The 21,060-nt window shown below is 37.5% G+C and overlaps 1 protein-coding gene across 1 annotated transcript; it reads right to left on the bottom strand.

Annotated features, from left to right (window-relative positions):
* Nucleotides 1-2,370: 2,370 nt before the first annotated feature.
* EEF1E1 (eukaryotic translation elongation factor 1 epsilon 1) lies at nt 2,371-19,484 on the bottom strand. Its single transcript, XM_010118103.2, has 4 exons — nt 19,337-19,484; nt 17,400-17,600; nt 9,817-9,912; nt 2,371-3,011 (listed from the first exon to the last, which is right to left on the bottom strand). The coding sequence occupies exons 1-4, from the start codon at nt 19,442-19,444 to the stop codon at nt 2,871-2,873; spliced, it is 546 nt and encodes a 181-aa protein (XP_010116405.2). The 5' UTR covers nt 19,445-19,484; the 3' UTR covers nt 2,371-2,870.
* Nucleotides 19,485-21,060: the final 1,576 nt, after the last annotated feature.

Here is a 21,060-nt window from a genome sequence, read left to right as displayed (position 1 = left end):
GCATTCTACCCAAAGAATCTCTGGCAATTCAATAGGTGCAAACCTCTTGAAAGCAAGTACTTAGTGTGGGTGGTCAGTGAAGAAAAGTAATAAAACTTGCTTGATTGAACCGTTTCAATTGTTAACCAGAAGTGATATCTCCTGACTTGGTTTCTGTGTGGAAAACTGGGATACCAACCTGGTAGGTAAGTCACTGACAATACGAAAGGAACTTGACAAAAAGCATATTATATGTTTAAGCTATCATTAAAAAATTATTTACAATTTTGCCACTGAAAAGCCTACACTTCAGTTTCATCTGAATGGTCAGATTTCCTTAGTACTCAGGTTTAAACTGGACCTGTTTTGTTTTTTGTTTAGTGTAACATAATCTCTAATTTCTCATTCCTACTCACTCTTCTCTAATCCCATATTAAACCTGGATTTTTATATAAATCACTGCTGTCCAATTACAAGTCTCAGTGCAAAAACTGCCCCTACAGACTACTGAAGCCAAACTGACCTCTCACTTGAAAACAAAGTTACACATACAAAGATGACTAAAAGTCATCAACACATTTCCAACATATCCAATGTAATATCTGAACACCTGTTTCAACCTGGCTTGTCTGCAAGCAATGGTCATCCTGGCACCAAGGGGAAAAAGACAAGTCAAAATGGTAAGTGCAAGATTTCACTGAACGCTTAAAATTATCATATTTATCTCACTGTTGAATTCTTCAGTTGCTGAGAGGTTGTCATGCGGCACTATCTCACCATATGGCAACAACCTCAAGTCCTAGAGGCACATACTTAAAAGACCATAACATGTCAGGCCCCTTGAATAAATTAGATAGAACAATTATGCAAAATAATAACACTGCAATGATGAGATACATTAACAAATCAGTGTCACTGTTCATGAAATGCTGTGAAAATAAACTCCACACATCATTGTGGTCATCATCATCATCAAACGGCAAAACAACAAAAGTAAAACAAACATTGCAGTATTTACTGTGCCCTTCAGCAACTGAAATTTTAAGAAAGGAGAAGGGGGTTGCAAGGGAGGAAAGTCACCTTTACTAATATTCAGTGAAAGTATAATAAAATATTACAGAAACAGAAAGACAAGCAGTAGCTGCTTTAAAAACAGCAGAACATTTACCCATACATACTCTTTATACAGACCATCAATGTTAATTTCAGAGCTCACGTACACTACATCTCATCTGTAAATAATATAGAAGCATCATTGTAAAAAAAAAAAAAAAAAAAATGTATCTCATGCAATCTCAGATATACCAAGTTATGTTTTTATGATTTTTCAAAAGTTTTCTACAGATTTAGTTGTCCTTGATGATCAAAAGGCATTAGACAGTAAGGGGCAGAAGGGAGAAAATCAATACCCCTCTGGTTTTCCCAGTCATCTCTCTAAAGGCAAAGTCTCAATTCATTCTTCTCTGCTTTTAACCCTCTACCCTCTTAAGTTTCTCCATGCAGGGGAGAGAAAATTTAAATGCTCAAGCTAGCTAGCCTATGGTAATGACCGAATACCCTTTAGATTGTATATAGTTAAATTTTACTAATCCACTTCTAAACAATTAAACTTTCTGTTAGCTGAACATTTTTCTTTCTTCTTTTTTTTAAAACATTTCAGCAGCAAGTAACACTTCTGTTCTACACCAGAGAAAATAAAACTGGCACAAGAGGCTAGGGGATACTGCAGCAGTAGCATGTAGCCACCTTGAGAAATCACAACACTTGGTAACAGCAGCTGTTTGGGATTAAAAAAAAAAAAAGTTACATTTTGTAGCATCATCCCCATAAAACTTGTCTGAAAAGATGACAGTATTGTTCTCAGCAAAATCTACCTTCTTTTTCTTAAGGCCTTGTAACACTCAAAATGCTCAAACAGGTATCCAAGATACCTTTATATCTGCCTTACTGAACGGGCTCCTGAAGTAGCACACAATTCAGGACAAAAGAACATACAATTAAAGTTGTTTGCTGAACAATGTTATAGAAAGCAACATAGAAGTTTATCAACTAAAATGTGAACATATTTCCGTATTTCTTTCAGTACTTTAAAAGAAATGTTAACTGAATCACACAAAAGGTGATTACCCAATTCAGATGTATCCTTAGGGCACCATGTTAAAAATAAAAACAGAGGGACCACATTCTACAGTGAAATGTCTGTATATCTGCTGTCTGATTCAACAATAGTTTCTTTTATTTTAAAACAAAGTTTAAAATACTGAAAGTGAACTTGACAGGCTAGCTCACTATTATCTTAAGCTGAGAGTAGGTTGGTGTGGTGGTTTTAACCTTTTAAAATCTTCATTTCCTTCAAAGCAAAACTGAAGAGTTTCATAACCAAATTAAGACTACAGTTTTAAAATAATTTATTGAGTCACATAAATACTTTGTAACATTTGCATGTTCCCTTTTTCACATCCTTGGCACACAATATAGCTCTTCACTTTTACAAAACTAGTGTAAACATCCATGGAAAATAAAATGAAGAGAAAGCGGGACATTCAACAAATAGCAAATGGAGTGAATAATTGAATGAAAATAAGTAATTCTCTCCTATAAGGACCATGTAATTACACTTCAATGTTTAATTGAAAGTACCTTTTATTTTTTAAAAATAGTGAATTTAAACTCAATTTCCATCTTTCTATCACTGTTGCATTTAATCAGATAGATGACACAATTCTTTAACTAGTTCAGTTTTTTGAATGAACAAAAGCAATTCAATGCAGCTGTATTATTTGAGGCATCAATAGTTTTGGTTCACATATAGAAGGTTACAAACCAGTGGTTTTGGACAGTATAACTTCTAAACTCCCAAACACCTTTCCAACATGATATTAGGATTTTCCTTAGTGAGCATTAGTGTATAATCTGTTCTTGATAAAGACGACATTAGGCAGATGTTGTCGGACACCTGGATAATGCTGAATGTGGTTGAACCAACGAGACACATTAAGGTATTTCTCTTTTTCTTGCACTGTGAGGTCCACCTGCATGAGGAAGAAATAACAAGGCACCAATAATACAAGGCACTCCATTAGTGTCATAACAATGGTAAGGTAGAATAGAAGTGGATAGTTTTACAGCTGATTTCAACTCAAAAAGTTGTTACAGTGCGGTAGTTTTCTATCTTATTTTCACATATTGAAATTTGCAGCCCAAATACATATTTACTTTTAGTTTACTCAAATGAACAGACCTGGAGAGTGGAATATACATTTGTACGATAGAAAGGGAGGAAGAGATCCTTATCTTTCTTGAATTTAACACATTGCTATTTACAGGGTTAGCATACAACATCAGTAGAGGCGAGGAAGAGTTCCACAACACGCACAAGTCTTCCACATTTATCTAGCAGGCGGTCTAGCCTCTCAGGCAAAGTGACTACTTTGTATTTCAAGGTGTATTGTAAATATAGGAATACTTTTTTTTTCAGGCAATTTCAGACTAGATAGAAAAATTGGAAGTCCTTTTCCATTTTGAGCAACAGTCATACAATAGTTACTAAGAAACAGCATAGCTTAACACTTAACCTTTCAGGCGTGCCAGCTCACATTATTGAGAGCAATGGCATGATTCAAACTACTACAGTAAAACAAACTGGAAAGCTGTGCGTACTTCATAAACATTTGAGGTCCTGTTGTTCTTTGATTAGCAATTTTAGGTCTCCTCATTCCTCTAATGAAGTTAGCCTGTCAGTTTAGACAATAATGTGCTTCCTCACATTAACGTACTACAGCTGAACTACAAATGGGGTAGTCCTCAAAACAGACTACAAAAGCTGCATCAGGAACAAACTGTGATCTTCACCTTATCTTATCTCACCAATACTTAAACCAATCAGTGCAGGATTCACCTCACTTCATTTTCAGTTAGCTAAGTTAGCCATCAAGCATAACTTAGTCATCTTGACAACACCTGCAGTCAATGGAAAAGGGCACACCTGTAGAGGACAGTTTTAACAGACAAATCACTAGCTAGACATGCCTAGTATTTTTCACGTTTAGACTTCTAAGCTAATCAAGGTTAATCCCCTCCTCAAAAGCTAAACAGATGTCATATTCCTTATGCCTTGTTCAACAAACAGTGGATTTCATGAATATTGCAGGTTCATTGCAAATTTGATCTCAGACACAGGACAGCTGGAAACAAATCTATTCCAACAAACAGGAAGAGCTATACATACTCATTTACTCAGGTGTATGAACGAAAGCTGGTGTTCAAAACTAAGTCTCATGTTAAATTTCACCTTGTGACACACCAACCCTTTAGACTTCAAGAGTTGCCTATAACATTTGCTGCTTCTCCTTACTGTTCTCTCACACAGCCCAGCACTTGGCTTCAAATTGGAAAGCTTTAAACATGTAGAAGAAATAAGAAAATAAGGATATATACTAGAAGATGAACCACTGGAAAAATACTGAAGAAGAACAATTTCAAGGAGTTGGAGGAAGGAATTCTAAACCAATGCCACATAGCATTAAAGCTCTAGTAACCGTAAATTAAGAGCACAGTTACCGCAGCAACAACCAAAAAGCAGGGTCTTGCAGCTGCCCCTAACCCAAGTTACTCTGCCTACGAGACTCATCTGCCAGAATACAAGCATAGCATTGCACATGTATGTCCACAACATGTGTATGAGAAAGTGTGCTTTTCTTGCTGCTGGCATGTAAGGATAAACACTATTCCTACAGCCATACAGTCTAACAGAAGTGCACAGTTAAAGCACAATTAAAGCACAGACACGTATTTTTGCTGAGCTAAAAACATAAGAATTCATCAGCATTAGCCAAGTGGAAGAGAATAACACTGGTAAGGGGAAAAACTCCAGAATTTTTAAAGGTATTGCAAACAAAAAGTGGAAGCTATTAAAATGTAACAGCAAGTGCTTCACAAAATGCCTCAGCTCCTTCAAGTACAGTATATGCATGACAGGAAAAAAAAATCCCATGCAGTACCATTTTTGGGGAAGATGCTTTTGATCACCTGCAGTTTGCTATAATTAATGGTAGTTGGAAGTTGGTGCTTGGTATGAAGCTGTAAAACCATTTAAAAAGCAATACAGAGCATGAAGAGAACATGTTATACCCTGAGGCCATCTAAAATTACTGAAAGTGAAGAAAAGTATTTAAGTATGAGCAGGTATAAAAATATTGTAACTTGAAGTTCCACAAGTGGTGTACACTTAAATTTATAATTACAATACCCTTTTCCAATGTCTTTAATGGGTAAGAACTTGGTCATGAAGATGCTGAACTAAGCTTCACCTTTTGCAGCAGATGCAGTATTTCCTCCCCATAATTTTATACTGACAATTCTCAATCTTCACATTTCTCTGATGGAAATTAAAAATAAAGTTTGGAAAACTAGTCCTTCTCCATTCTGTTAGCATAGCAAAAAACATCTGAAGGGCAAAACAGACAGCTACTCTAATAACAAACCTCCTTTTGGTACTCTAGGCACAACAAGCAAGATATTTTTCCTTATTTACATAATGTACTCTATCAGTGAAATATATTAAAAAGCACTTTGTGGCATGCTCTACTTTTTACTCAGAACATAACTCTTAGGTTAATTGTTTAGAGATCACTTCCATGGCATTTTTTACAACATTTTGTTAGACGGGTATTTTCTGTTCTTCCTCATTAAATTAGATAATTCCCCCAAGTTAAGAAAGGCTGCTGTTCTGCTGTTAAAATAATTATTTGCTATTAAGGCAATTATTTTAATAGCAAAGCAGCAGACACTCAATTTGACAGGCTTTTTTTTTTATGTCATAAAAAAAAGTAATGTTCTTCCACCACCAAGCTCACAAAGGGTAAGCAAGGTGGTCATCATACAATGCAACTAGAAGAGTTTGTAGAAGGGCTACAAATACACAAGCTTTAATTATATTTGCTTTCAGTAGCATTGGGGATGCAGGCATAAATTCTGTTCCCATACCCTGCATGTGTATGGCAAGTCTAGAAATACCTGCCTATATTAGAAGTTCTTCAGCATCAAAAAAAGCATAAGATACTATTTCACTTTTTAAGTTTAGCCTTTAGATATGAGGGAAAGAAAAAAAAAATCAAAACCAGTTGAATCGTGTATTTAATAAAATACATGTACTTTCACATAATTTTGACTGATTTTCTGCTGTTAAAGGAACGTGCTTAAAACGAAATATTTTCTTTATACTGTTTTTGTAATTCAGTTTGAGTATCATTTTAAATCTCATTCTTTAGAAGGAAAGCCTGTTATACCAGTACTAAGATAAGGAGCATATCAGTGAATATTAACAAAAATTCATGTCAATCTATTTATTACAGGAAATATTCATTATGGAAAAATTTATCTGGGAAATAAACTACTATTACAGTCTCATTATAGTTCAATATTGGTAGTTCTGATCCGAGGAGAACAACTTAGTGTGTTTTGTACTTGATTTGACCCCAAAATTTTGACTGAGGCTTTGTCCATTTGCAGATATGAATTTCACCCAGAAGTTATTTTCTAGAGCTTATTAAAGAAATTTCCAAGTCAGACATACAGATTTGAGACTACTAGCTTGGTTCTGACAAAATTTTTAAAGTATAAAACCAGGTCAACCTTTGTTCTGACTATTTCTCTCAAGTATTTTCAAACAGCACAAGTCAAGTTCTATTTAAGAATAAAAACATAGGGAAACTTTTTTTCTTTAATTTTAAATTAAAAAAAAAAAAAAAAAGACACAAAACCAAGTTCATTACCACAGGGGGAATTTAATGCTTACTGATTGCCTGAGCTATCCTCAAGCAATGCTTCCAAATTCATGTTTTCTCTGCAGTCCATGTTTTAACCTAGTAGAACTTCATTGTTCATCACATTTATCTGCTTCTGTATTTAAGTAATTAAAGTGTCTAAAGACAACAATAGTCATATTAGATACATGAAGACATGGAATTACATATGACAATGTAGGTCACACTGACCTGAAAAAGCTCATTTAGAGAACTAGTATCAAGTATTACACTTTCGGGGTATTTGTGACCTATAATTATGATGCAGAACAATGTATACAATTTAGTTCCCGACTCATTATTACAAGCATATATTTCTAATTAACAGACTCCATCTGCAGGAAGTCTGAAATGCTATGTGTGAATCTGACTCTCACTCATTAAAACACTAATTCCTTTCCCACAATATGGATTTTTCAACATATAGGAGCTTATTAAGATAACTAGAAGGGAGAGGAAAACAAAGAAAAGCATACAATCGCAAAATTAGGAGCTGCTGCTATTCAGTAGACAAACCGATTAGTAAGTTCAAATGGACAAGCCTGGACAGTGACGAATCAGGTCCCAGAACCTGCCCTGGATAACGGGCAAAATGAAGGTGGGAGGAGGGGAGGAACACAAAGATGTATGATCTATATTTCAGAAACACTAGGAAAGGAAGATGAAACCACAGGTGAAAAAGTGAGCAACAGGATCAAGTGATCTTAAAAACACTTCCAACGAAATGTACATCAGAACATATTTAAACTTTTAATAATTTGTCCCATTCAGGATGGTCATTGCATGTCACTAATATTTACAGTATTCTAGTACTAATGTCTGCATTAGCACATAGTTGTTAGTCCATCAAAACCAGTGAGAGTAATCCTAAAAGACATTATGAGTAACATTTTTGGATCCATTTTCTAGACAGCTTGATGGACAGCAAGAACTGTGGGACTCCCCTGCCCCCACTCCTCATTTCTACCTCCTCTCTTGAAACATTATAGGAAACACTGAAACACTTATTGATACTTTGCACAAGGCTTAGCTGAAACAGTGGTGGATATGACAAACTGCTTCCCCGGACCATATCACATTAAAAGAAATAACAGCTTTCCCTGCCCTGCTGCCCCTTAAAGCTTACAGTAGAAAAGCAGCTCTGAACTCTCTTTTCATTACAGGAAAAGTGAAAATAATTAAAAAAAAAAATATATCACAGGAGCCTACAGATCAAGATCTTACCTCTGCAGTTAAGTACTAACACTAATAAACTCTGAAACCGTAAAAATACATGTAGTTCCTAGGCAGTAGATTCTAGAGCTTCCTCTTTGTTTAGGATAGCTACCCCATTATTTGTCCTTTATACCTTTCTGATTCAGAAAACTATTTTCTATGAAATCAAACATTTCAGAAACAGATGTTATACTATAAACTTGTCCCAAGTAGTGTCTGGATGGTTGCAGGCACCCAGGAGCACCAAGTCATTTGTTTTTACCATCTGTTCTATTTCCCAAAGCAATAACTTGTATCTTTTCTTCTTGATTAGGTGGCCTACTCTAGAGCAAACTCTAAATTTAAAATATGCTTGATTTTTCCCCTGCCTAAGTTTTTTTTAGAAAGTCTCATTGAACTCATACTCTCTTACAGCATATACAGTCATATTTTTAGAAAGGACTTATGTTTTCTCTATGTCTACACATCATATGTGAAAGGTAACCCATTCTGACACTGTAGTCGACACATCTATCGTACTAAAGATATTTTACAAGGCAAATATGATTTAACAGAATTAATTCTAAGTGATTTACTCGAACATGTTTTCCAAAACCTTTGAAATGAACCTTCCCTTCCCTCTCCTCTGCTTGACACACTGAAACCTTTACTTCTGGACAGTCAAAATATAGATAGATATATACGTGTGTGTGTGAAGATACAGATATACATACATATGTGAACAAGTTCTCTCTCATTTTTGGTAGTATTTAGTTACTCGATCTTTTCCCCTCAACTCCTCAGCCTGAAGTGTAGTGTTCTCATGCTCTTCTCCCAGAATGCTGCTTTTAATTGTACAAAGTTACCATTCACCTAGTTGATTGAACTCAGTGATTCTAAGACAAATGTGCATTTCTGAGAGGTATATCTTCTGAGTATTCCCTCCCCTCCAATATTTTAATGTAAAACTGACCCATTTTATCTTCTCCCGAGAATTTAGCAGATCTTTTTGTTTAAGTCCTTTGGTTTGTTTAATAGTCCACACTCCAGAGAAGGATGACTCATTTACGATCACATTCCAGCCACCAAAATACAAATAACTTCCATTGCTTCATCTTTAAATTACCATTCGGGGTTCAGAACTGAGGTGCAATGATTTATAAGCACTTCATGGTAAACCCTGAGCTGACCAGGAATAATCTCAACATCTTCTCTACTCAGTACAAACTTATTTTTGTGGGTTGTGTTTGTTTGTTTCTTCTCTCCTCCTAGGAACCAGCTCCCCATGTTATTTTCATATTCTCTATGTTATCAAGTCTTATCACTAAGTCTTGAAACACAAATGACTTTTTGTTACGGCTGACACTCTTATATGCATTCATCCTTCAGGAACTTAATTTATATGTATCTTTCATAGCAACAGCAGCACTTCTCCAATACTAACAAGGTTAGTACTTTCAGTTCTGACACATCCTTTCAGTTTCATTTATCTATTTCCCCACGCAGCTCTGAAAGCAGTCATCTTTCAGACCTGGATAGAGTCCTTGTACCTAGAAACACAGTGATAGGTATCCTCCTTTCTATATTACATAGAGGAAACTAAAGAATTCTGAACACTACAGATAATATGCTTTTGACAGATCCATAGCTAAGTACTTAAAAAGTAAAAAATGAAGAACTTAAAAACAAGTTTTATTTGAAGTCCTTGTAAGAAATCTGGTTTTGTTCTTGATTGTCATTGATTAATTCAGTAGGTCAACTTCTACAACAATAAACTGCCCTTCAGATAAATAACAATTACGATAGTTGTAAATATAAAAATAATGCAAATAACACTTACCATGACATGATGTAATCCATAGTACATCAAAATGTCTGCTAAGGTGAAAATGTTTCCTGCAAGGTAGACTTTATCTTCAAGGTGTATGTTAAGATCCTAAAAAGGAAAAACTGATTATACTGCTGTAGGATTGACATTGTAAGACAAAAATATTAGGGCAACTGTTAAAAAGAATAGAAAAACTCCTCTGGAGATCATGCATATAAAATAGAAGTCAGCTTTAATTTACCCCTACTCAGGAAAAGGGAAACATTTAAAGAAGAAGAAATCCTAAAAAGTGTCAAGATAGTAAACTAAAATATCATCATTCTTTGACAGTGGTAATTCAATAAAATTTAAATGTTGGTCTCTAAACAAAGTGTTAGCCAGCTTGTTACTGGCACATAATTTTTCATAATTCCCCCACTTACATCCACTCAAATTTTTGTAAATATAAGTGTGATTTATTTCACATATTAAGCTGGCTCCACAGAAATACTTTCAAATCTGTCCTTTCTTGGCTTCAAATTACTGGAATTAAAAAATACAAGAGTGGCATTTTTTTATTAGTGCATGTGACTCAAGCACCGCTGTTATATGTTTAATATTTGATAAGTGGAAAATGCAGTCTGATGATCACAGAGGATAGCATACTGCTCTTCCAGCAGCTGCTTCTCCTGTCCTCCAGGACTTTATGCAGCTGGTCACCAAGGTTCTGGAACTGCAAATGTGTAAGAACCAGGAAAACACAAAGGCACAGTGGGGTGGGAGACAAATAATGTGTTTCAAGCTCAGTGCCGGAAGCTTGATACCCATCAGCTGGTATCATTTGACACTTGCTTTTAATAACATTGAAATCACTGCTAGCAATTCTTAATGACTGATACTGTCAATTCAGTTGCTATCTAAGCCCATACAAAGAGAGCACTGCTTCAGCATTTTAAGATCCTATCTCTCTCAACAATTCTATATCAGAGGCTATAGGGGTGGGTAGTAGAAGGCTTCCATTTAGGTTCAGTGAATAAGTATTTGAAATCTGTATTACTGGAATAACCTTTTTCATGGCTTTTTGTATGCAGTCATTCTCTGCTGGAAAACAGAGCGTGCAAGTGTATCACTTCAAAGAATGCAAGCATCACACAACAGCTCTGCCTCTTTACCTGTCCTTCCATTTCTCCACATCTTACCTACTTCTCATCCCATTTCTGCACCTTCCTGCCCCTTACTTCCTTCTAAAGAAATGTAACAGCAAACAAAATTATATACTTTAATTCTGATCCTAGCATAAACAAGCTTTAGTTTTAGAATATTACTTTCAGAAATGCAGGAAAACAGTTTCCCAGCTTTTCCTTGGATTTGGAAACCCCTCCTCGTCAGTATTCCTCTGCCTCTAGTAAATGCACTCATTTTTCCTCAGACATCTTTTTAGGATACCTCCTTCCTGCCACAGAAACAGAGGTAAGCAGCTTAAACACAACTAAAATTTTTCAAAATGTCCCTGAAATAATTTTTCAGTCATAATTACAGCATGTTCCATTTTAAGGTAATCTTTTATTTTAAAACAGGTCCAGGGTAAGAAGGGGGTTAATAATTAGTGAACAATTTAAAAATTACTTTTAGCTTTAAGTACATAGCAGTTTTTGTGGTTCCATAATTTTATTGATATGGAGATATCCTACAGTGCATTCATAAAAATACCAGCACACAGAACAAAAATGCTAAGACTAAGACATATGACTTTGTATTTGAATTTGACAAGTTTGACTACATTATGCCACCTTACTATTTCTTTGATAACCTCTTTGTGACAGAACTCCTGCACTTCTGTAATATTTAAACATCCTTACGTCTGCTTTGATTTCTTTTATTAGAGCAAATCAGGGAAAAATATTAACCCCTGCATAGTTAAAATTCTGTAAGGTCATCTGCCCCTGGCTACGCAGCTTCTTTCCTTTAGACTGGTTTACCGCTTTGTTCATGTTAGTAGCTCTCAAATTACTTTAAACATGTAACTACAGTTCTGTGTAATTTCATACACACAACACAAAGGCAAATACAATATTAAGAAAAAAACCAAACTATCTACAGACCTGTTCACTAGAAAAAAAAAAACAAGACCATAAACTCCTCTATTCTGACACAGATTTTCTGACCAGCATTTTTTGTTTTGATTAACCAGAAATTCAACATGCATCAAAATAAGGAATAACGCCACTGAAACTATATCACCCTCTCACCACTTTTCTTAGTCTAGGCTACAGAATCATGTTTAGTAAAGTAAAAAGCTCATTATCTCTGAAGGTACAATCAACACAATTTCCCTGCTCAAAATTTTGGATTTATGCATCAAATGCATATGCATTATAGCATGCTAATTCTTAGTTTTATAAATCTTCAAGACATAGGCTAGTTTATATGCAGAAACACTCTCTGTCCAGTTGTTTGGGATGAGTTAATACCATACAAAGAATAAATTGTTCTTGGAATGTACTGCCCATGTATATGCAAAATATTTTTTCAATAAAAAAATCCTAAAATTTCAAAGGCAAGATAAGCTATTATGGTGTGAACAATTATTTATTCTGGTTCATCAAATTTTATTAAGTCAGTTAACTAAGCAAATAGAATTTGACAAAAACGGTTTAGTCTTGGATAAATCAGCATTAGTTTACAATTCTGCTGTCGAACTTACTTACTTTCCTCTCATAAAATATAGAATGAAATCGGAATATCTGTCTGTAAGTCAAGTTAATTCAGAAACACCACATTACATTCTTTTTTCCGTGTGCACTAGGCACATTTAGTTTATCTTGCCTCACGGGTTATGCTTCCCATAAATGATTATAGTTTTGGCTAATAGCCAACTGTGTTAAAATTCCTGAAAGTCAAGCTTTCTTAGATGACCATGGTATTAAACTGAAACAGTGTTCCTGTCCTGGAGATTAATGAAAATGCGAACAAAAAACCGCATTTGAATTTCTATTACATCCAGGAAATTCAGGTCTGTTAGCTGTCATTTGTATAATTGTCTTTCATATATCGAATGTCAACACTTCAACTGATTACATATATACAATCTCAGTATTAAATGACTGAAATAGTCTTGGAAGTTGCTTGCAACTATATGAACCTATTGTTGCAATCCCTCAGAAAACCCTTTCTCAGATTTCAGACAGGTATTTAAGATATAACTGCAGTTTGATGCACTGATATGCATTGAACAACTGCAGCAATTCAAATGCCACTTCAGGGTATGAGGGGGGAAAAAAAAAACAAGGGAAAGAAGAGATGTTGTATTTTTTATGGACTAACCGATGGATTTTCATTCACCTGTTCTATGGGGAAAAAACCCACAATTTACAGCAAACATCTAGAGTGACAGCTCAACACATCCCATTCACAGCACATTTTTGGCAACTCCACAGTGTTGCTTACTATCTTTTAAGTATGCAATGTAATTGCCTGTAATCCAATTTGTCCATTAAGGAGACTGAATCCCTTCCAGTCACCGCAAGCTGAGACAGCATCTTGGGTAAGTAACAGCTGCTTCTTACAATGGCTCAATTGCTTACAGTAGATGTAATCATGCTCTGATTTTATTTTGGATATTTTGTTCACAACGCTACACCGCTGGTGTATGTACACACAGAATCACATCCTTTCAGTCAGCAATATTCTCAAGGTCATTTATGCCCTAAACGCCTTTATATCACACCATGCAGAGACAAAGAGCTGAGCACTCTCAAATGCCCCAGGGAAGGCTCTGACAATGTAGAACCCAAGAAAAGGATTCTGCAGCCATATCCAAGAAAAGTAGAATTTCACTGTTGGAGTGTAACCTTATTCTTAACTCTAATGCAAGACCTTTCTGTCTGACTGGCAAACTAGAGTTAAACGTGGTCTGGAAGAACATTATATTCAACATACTGAGCTTCCTATTAAAGACTCAAGAAAAATAATCAAAATTCAATCTTTTACACGTCTAAGAACAGAAAAATATCCTGGTGCTAACAGAAAAAGTAGACTTTCCAGGCTTAGTTCTCTAAGTTAAAAAAAAAATGCTTGCTGGACAAGCTTGCCAAAGCGGGTAGGCATCGTATTTACAAGTCTGTCAAAGAACAGTGGATTAACAGCATGGACAGAGGATGGATTAACTTGCTTACATATTTGTGGAAACAGTAATTTTTCAAACACACATATTAAATAAGAATTTAAGCTCTCTTATTGAGATTTCTAACTGGTCTTCATTATTACAGCCAGACAGCACAGGAAATTAGGACAAAACTAGACAAGATCATGGAACATTTTTTTGTATTAGACATTGACAGTAGTACATAAAAATTCTTGGTTATAATTATAATTCAGAGACTAGATATTTCTGCATTTCTGTGGAAGCTTTTCTGTGAATTCAAATACAAGCTCCTGGTTATTTAGAATATACCTCTCAAGATGGAATGGGGAAGAACAACCCTTAAGTTTTGAACACCTGAAGTTGACAAAGCAGAAACATTCAAATCTCTTGAATGGAATTTACTAACATCTAAGCAGATATTTGATGGCACAAGTGTTTCACAAAGGTTCTCAATTCCTTCCCAGAAGAGTAGAAAAACTATAGTTATTAAGCACAAAAACCTCAGTAATTTTCAGATTTTTTTTCTTATGCAGGGTAATTTACTACTAACCAAACATCAAAGCAGCAAAAGTGTGTCATAAAATACTATCTCATCCTGTGGGAAAGAAAGTTAATATAATATCCAATGCGTTATGTTACCACTGCTACTGACAGTCACCATTCCTACACATCTGATGAAGAACAGTCCAGAGGTATTGCTCCCATGTATTTTGTCCAGCACAGGAGCTTCAAAGTTAGACAAAACTCCAAGAGCACTTTTATTGGCTGGTTCTGAACAGTACAGCATTTGCTCTGAATGAATATAAAAGCCTGGCTGAGGTGGTCTGACTACTTCATGATTATTTTGATGCCAAGTAACACCTTTACACGTGAGTAAGAACAATTTAAGAACAAACCCCTCTTCCCATTCAAATTAATAAACATTAAACCAATTATTTGCTGATGCTTTTCAGAACCACATCACCTCAGTTAAGGGTTAAACACAGGCAGCCTAAAGTTTATAGCAGAAGTGACTGAACTGTTTGCGGCACTGGTTATTATACACTGTGGCTCTAGGCTGCAACTGTCCCAAGACTGCCATTGCGTATTCCAGACACGTTGCAAAACTACAGTCTCAGAATTGCCTTCCTATTTTAGCTTTTCTTTTTTTCACCCATACTCCCTTTTGGCATAGTATACTTTAATGGTAGGCTGCCTCTTTTTCCTATTAATCATGATGGCAAGAGAACAAATTAAAAAAAAAAAAAATCTTAATTGCTATACTATGAAATTATTAGTGCTGGAACAATTCCAGAGCAGCCCTGTGTCAAAATAAATTCCGGTCATTCAACATCTGCCAATAAAAAAAAAATCTGTACGAAAATTTTAAAGTGGTACTATCTATTAGAATACACTTAAAGGCAGAGATTCTCCCTCAAGTGACACAAACTGTTTCTCTATAATGAAATTTTATTTTGTTTGGAAACAAACAAATACATTTATCTATGTATTTGTATTTCAGTACCTTGTCTTTTCCACACTGCCAGTGTTCCTAAGGCTAAAACTGGAAAGTGATACCACCTTCAGCATGAAACAGTCATATCTCTGCATCTGGTTTTAATACTCAAATGCAGTTCTGCACACTCCCATGTGTGTGCTGACAAAGCAGGTATCACCACCTAAGCCATCCAGAGCAGATGCATTTTGTTATAACAAGACAGAAAACTTGCTTTTGGTTTTTATATGATAGAAAGGCAAGAAAGTTAACGATAAGTTAATTATCTAGTCTCATATGATCTTCTCACAGTCTGTGAGAGAACAAAAGGCATCACAAGTTTGTTTGAAAAGTGACTGAAATTATATTTTTCATAAAGTCTTTTTAAAAAAATAATTAGATAAAAGGGACCTCTGAGGACCACCAATTCATATCAACTGTTCAAAGTACAGCTAAATCTGAAGTTAAATCCTAATTAGTCAACACTCCCCTCAATCAAGTTCTGAAAATTCCAAAGGGTAGACAGTTTTCATGCAGTATTTGTAGAGTAACCATAACTGTAAAGATTTAATAGCATTTGTACATAGAAAATAAGACCAGAGACGTTACAAAAAGAGAAGCAATGTAAACAAACTCATGCTTAACCAAATGGAAGATATTCCACAGATACAATGACATCAAGATAATTCAGATTATTTTGTGTGTGAGAGAAATGGTTCTTTAGGGCTTTCACCAAGTTGATCTCATAAAGCTAGCATGAGATTCCAAGTCCTCAAAATGAAGGAGACTGTCAGTTTGAGAAGTGCAACAGATTACTAACAAGGTTTTGCTTTGCACCATCTTAAAATGCAAGATTTTCTTTGTTTTTAAGTAACATAGTGTGTTAACTCTCAAATGCTGCTGCAGTTTATATCTGGTTTCTGCAATAATTCTAGTTGACTCAGCCTTGCCACACCTAACAAGACTCAGAAATGTTAGTTAAAACTCTGCTAGCCTCCAGTAAAGTCCACCTTCCTAACACATTGCAGCTTACAAAGCTAATTCTAAACCCAGACTCACTAGTAGCACTAAGCATTGTGTACTTTCTTTCTAAAACACACTTTTAAAATTAGAAAAAAACCACCCAAACATTTGTAAAACTGATTGAATTTCATTGCTGTTTCATACACACTTAGTAAACAGCATCCTTCTCACTCAACAGCGTAAAGCAAATTTTCTCCTCAAGCTCTGCTCAAGAGCTCTCCTCAAGCTTTGTGCAAGACTGCACAAATCCTAATTACCAGTCACAAGGAATAAGAAGGAAAATAGAGTAAGTTTTGCTATCTACTCCCTGCCATCTAGCTGCTCATACAACAGCGTGACCTTCGAGATTCTCTCTTCTGCTTCCACCAGTTTAAGAGGAAGTACACTTCAGACTACAAGAAAAGTTTAAAACAGTAGAGCAAAGCCTCCAAACAAAGTAGCTCAATGTGAAGGGCAGTTTTGCAGAGGTTCCTTTGTGATTTCACTTTTCACACATAATTCTGTCCAGTGACTCCTTTGGGTATCAGTACCAAATCATCAAATATGGCCTGTACTCTATAAATACCAAATCAATAAGAACAGCTCTTAAAACAATCAGAGCAGTGTTATCTTGAAATACAATACAACTTGTTTATAACTGGGGTTTTATGAAGACAGTAAGAAACTGGCATCCTACACAGCTAATAAGAGACTAGACAACCGAACAAACTGTGAACTACCTGGAATGCTCTAGGTAGTTTACAGCATTATAGCCATAAAACACTGTGAGAGCTCTGCTTCTTATATTCTACAGTTTAAGCTCTTTTCCCTCCTGGCTGTTGGGGTATTTTCATCAATAAAAGTGAAAAGCAGCAAGCAGAATAAAAGCCAGTACTTAAAGATACTGTCAAGTCTTCAGCATTTTCTCAGTTTTATTAATTGGTTGTTCACACAGACATTAGCATTGTAGTGGCAAGGTAATTACGTACTCCTTACCTTTAAAACTACTCTAGTATCTTCATTACTAGAACCTCCATTTACTCGAGTCACTCTATATTCCAACCACTGCTGAACGACAGCTTTCTCTTCTGCAGTACTTCCAAGCAGTTGGTCTTTTTTAGCCTGTTTAACTAGGTGGGCAGCTATGGTCATTAATCCTGTCAGACCTGGACCATTGTTTGTTTGAAGAACAGGAACCTAGAGGAGGAAACAAAAGCATAATACTAAAAAAACTCACCCAAAAAGCAGTCTCTATAAGAACAGCTATTGCTTTTTACAGCCCCTCAAAAGGATCTTTAAAGCAATACATCAGAATGTAGAAGTATTCATACTAAAGGCAGCAACATCAAAAAAGTGTACATTCTCTTTTTACTCTTTGGGATGGTTTATTTTCAGTTTTTACAAAAGAAGTGTACTTAACACGTGCACATAGACAAATCAAGACATCTTTAGGTCAAGTTTATCAAATTCTGCCAGTATTAGCAAGAAATAGTATTGGACATTCTAACACTGGCAGAAAGCTTATTAACTAACTTTTAACTCGTTTTCAAATTCAGGAAAGATTGTAAAGTCAGTAGCATCCAATTTCTCTCTCAGCAGACTGCAGTAGCCAGACTTACTGAAATGCTTATTCACACTTACGGTTCTCCTGCCAAATGCTCTGACAGAAGTTAGTACTTCATTGGTATCAGGGAAGGACAAAACAACACACCTCTAGCTTTAACCTTACCTTTGTTAGTGACAGTAGCGCGTATTAAAGGGAATGGAAACTGAAGCTCTGAAAGTCAGAAATTAAGTGAATGAATTGAATTCACTGCAACAGACTGAAGCCCATTCAGTCATTTATGACCTCAAACGATAGAAGAGAAACTGCTTAAAATACATTACTTCGGAGTAGTTTTCTTCTTTAAAGTGTCTGACCACACAGATGAGTCTATGTTCAGATTTAATTAACATAAGATACAAACTGAAAGCACAAGAATAATCTTACAGTTGTACTAAGAGACCCTCACTACTATTCCATTTATCCACTGACCACGCAGTCAGAAAAACTATAAACAGATCTCGATACTTGTTTTTTCAGACTTATGCTCTACAGTAATAGTGTTAAAATACCATTTGGGTCATTAAATAATTTGGGAAGCTTTTGCAATCAAAGAATGCATATACTGATACTCAGGACTCAAATCATAAGCAGTAACTAAAATCAAGAACGAAAAAGCCATATAAAAATATAAGGCAACCTTATAGCTTCTTTACTTAGCAGTTGGTCTTAGAAAGAACCATGTAAAGGCCCTCACACATCTGTGACACCCTCAGCCTCACATTACACTTTTCATACCTCAGCTGCCTCTTAAATCAAGGTACTTAAGATTTCCATCTAAATTTCAAAATGTCAACATATCTCCTTTAAAAGACCAAAATACTTAAGAATAACACTTCTTAGCTACAAATGAATTTCTGATACGAACAGCATATCTTTTTCACATAATTTAATCACACCAGCACAGATATAATTGCACTAGCACCAAGAAAACACAGGAAAAAGGACAATAGTGTAAGAATAACCCTTCCACAGGCAGAGGGAAGAAGCTTCCAGAACTTGTGAGTAGGTACCGAGGCTCTACAGCCAAAACTTAAAGCCGGTGGTGAAGGAAGGGGCTAAAGGAGAAAAGATGAAACCTTCTGCTCAACAGGATGAGCTGACCGTGCGGGGATGTGCAACTGAGGCAGACACAGGGCCCACCCGCCCTGGAGAGAGAGAATGAGAGGCCTCAGTTAGCTGTGGCCGTGGAATCCCCGCGCGGGGACGGCGGGATGGCCTGGCCGGGGACGGCGGGAGGGGACAAGAGACAAGAAGCCGCTGGAGGAGGGGGTTGGTGGTCGCCCGCGCGCACCGCTGCCCGCTCCCAGCCCCTCCTCGCTCCCTTCACCTTCCGCTCCCCCTGGACGCCGTACTTGTTCCCTTTCGGCAGGCCCAGCAACCTCTCCAGCAGGGCCAGCTCCTCCACCCCCGGCTCCAGCCGCGCGGCAGCTGCCATCTTTGGCGGATGACAACCTGGGCAAGGAAGGGCGGCGACAACCGCCGCCTGGAAACAACCGCCCATCCCATTGGAAGACGAGACCGCCACACTGCTAAAGGAACCGTCACCGCTATTGGCCTGAAGGGACCGGTTAGCCAATCAGAAGCTCGATGCAGCCAACGCATGCGCTGGGCCGGGCTTTGCCTCGAAACCCCGCTGGGGCGGGGGAAGTGCTGTGGATCACTAAAGACGCATGCGCAGCCGCAGAGACACTTTTCCCCGCCCCCCCGGTGCTTTGCGCATGTGCGCGCCGGGAGGGAAGTACCAAGGGGCTAAGCCACGCCTCGGGGGTGTGGTCTCAGCCGGGGGGCGGGGCGAGACGAGCTCTGAGTGGCAGCAGGGGGCGGAGCCTGAGCGGCCGTTGGGGTACCGGGTCGGGGCGGGAAGGGTGGGGCTGGATCCCGGTCCCGATCGCGGTGCCGTCTCAGCGCAGCGCTCGGTTCACCGCGCTACCGCGCCGGCCCTGCGGCTTCCCTGTTGCTGGAGGAGTGCAGGGGCGACCCGGGGTCCCCCGCTCTCGGTGCCCCGGCCTGCCCGCCCCCCACCCCCCCCGCTGCCCGGGCTCGGCTCCTTGGTTCGGTAGAGCGCGTAACGCAACTTCCTTCCTCCGCCTCGTAAGCGCTGACCCAAAATTTGGCGGCTTGTAGCCAAATTTAGGAGAGAAGCTGAAGCTGGAGAGAGCTGCGTTACTAGAGATTTTGTGAGCTGAAGGAAGGGCGGTCACGCAAAACCCCGCCACGATGCGCGCCGATCGAGGGCATCGAAGGAGGAGGAGGAGGGACAGAAGCAGGGCTAGGAAAAGCCGTGATTTGAACCATGGTTAATGACAGTAGTGAAGTTAAGAGATAAAAGCCACAAAACCAGGTGGCCGTAAAATAGCCTGATTTAACTGCACGTTAACATGGTTGAGATTTGTTAAAGCCACGATTTAATCACCTTTCTAATTTGAGGACGTTCTGCTGCGGGTGTCACACTTCTATGTCTGATCTTAAATGTTAGAAACCAAAGCAGCTCTGTTTGTGCGGAATATCAAAGTGCAATTCTTGGTAGACGAGTATTATATACCAAACTAGCATTTTTACTAAAAACAATGAGCTAGTCTCGTCCAACCACAGCTAATTTCGAAATACAGACTCAGGGCTATCGCTGCGTTAGCCCTCTTACATGAGATGATCCTGACAAATGTCCTGGTTCTTCAAGGAAACGCTTTGTCTTGATACAAGGTGACATTTAGATTTGTACCTTCTGTTGCAGAAACAGTCTGAAAGTGGCCACAGAGCCTTCCTCTGAGTGGAGAGCAACTCTGAAATAGGGAGTGGATTTTTAAGCTTTTTCAGGAATTTGTCTGATCTTTTACATTAACATCTGGAAAATACCTTGACAATGGCATTGCTCTTTGCAAAGTTTTCTTTTAGTTCTTTAGCTCTTTTCCTGCAGCAATATTTTGAAATGCTGGTGTTCCAGCTGTATTCCAGTGTGATATCAATGAATGATCTAACATTGCACAGAAAGCCTTCATTTGCAGTGGGTAAATTGACAGAAATGTTTTGCCATTTTTTAAAAAAGCTAGTAGA

This window comes from Chlamydotis macqueenii, chromosome 2 (assembly GCF_036417535.1).
Source record: "Chlamydotis macqueenii isolate bChlMac1 chromosome 2, bChlMac1.mat, whole genome shotgun sequence".
In the NCBI taxonomy this organism is placed as follows: domain Eukaryota; kingdom Metazoa; phylum Chordata; class Aves; order Otidiformes; family Otididae; genus Chlamydotis; species Chlamydotis macqueenii.
The sequence above is the reverse complement of the archived record's forward strand: the minus strand, read 5'-3'. Positions and strand labels throughout refer to the sequence as shown.

Bases quoted from the DNA above. Each gene is read 5' to 3' on its own strand.
- EEF1E1 (XM_010118103.2), bottom strand. From the start codon at position 19,444: ATGGCAGCTGCCGCGCGGCTGGAGCCGGGGGTGGAGGAGCTGGCCCTG. The intron at 9,913-17,399 runs GTAAGGAGTACG...TTTCCTTTTTAG, and splicing joins ATACTAGAGTAGTTTTAAAG to GATCTTAACATACACCTTGA. The intron at 3,012-9,816 runs GTAAGTGTTATT...TTCCTCATGCAG, and splicing joins ATGGATTACATCATGTCATG to GTGGACCTCACAGTGCAAGA.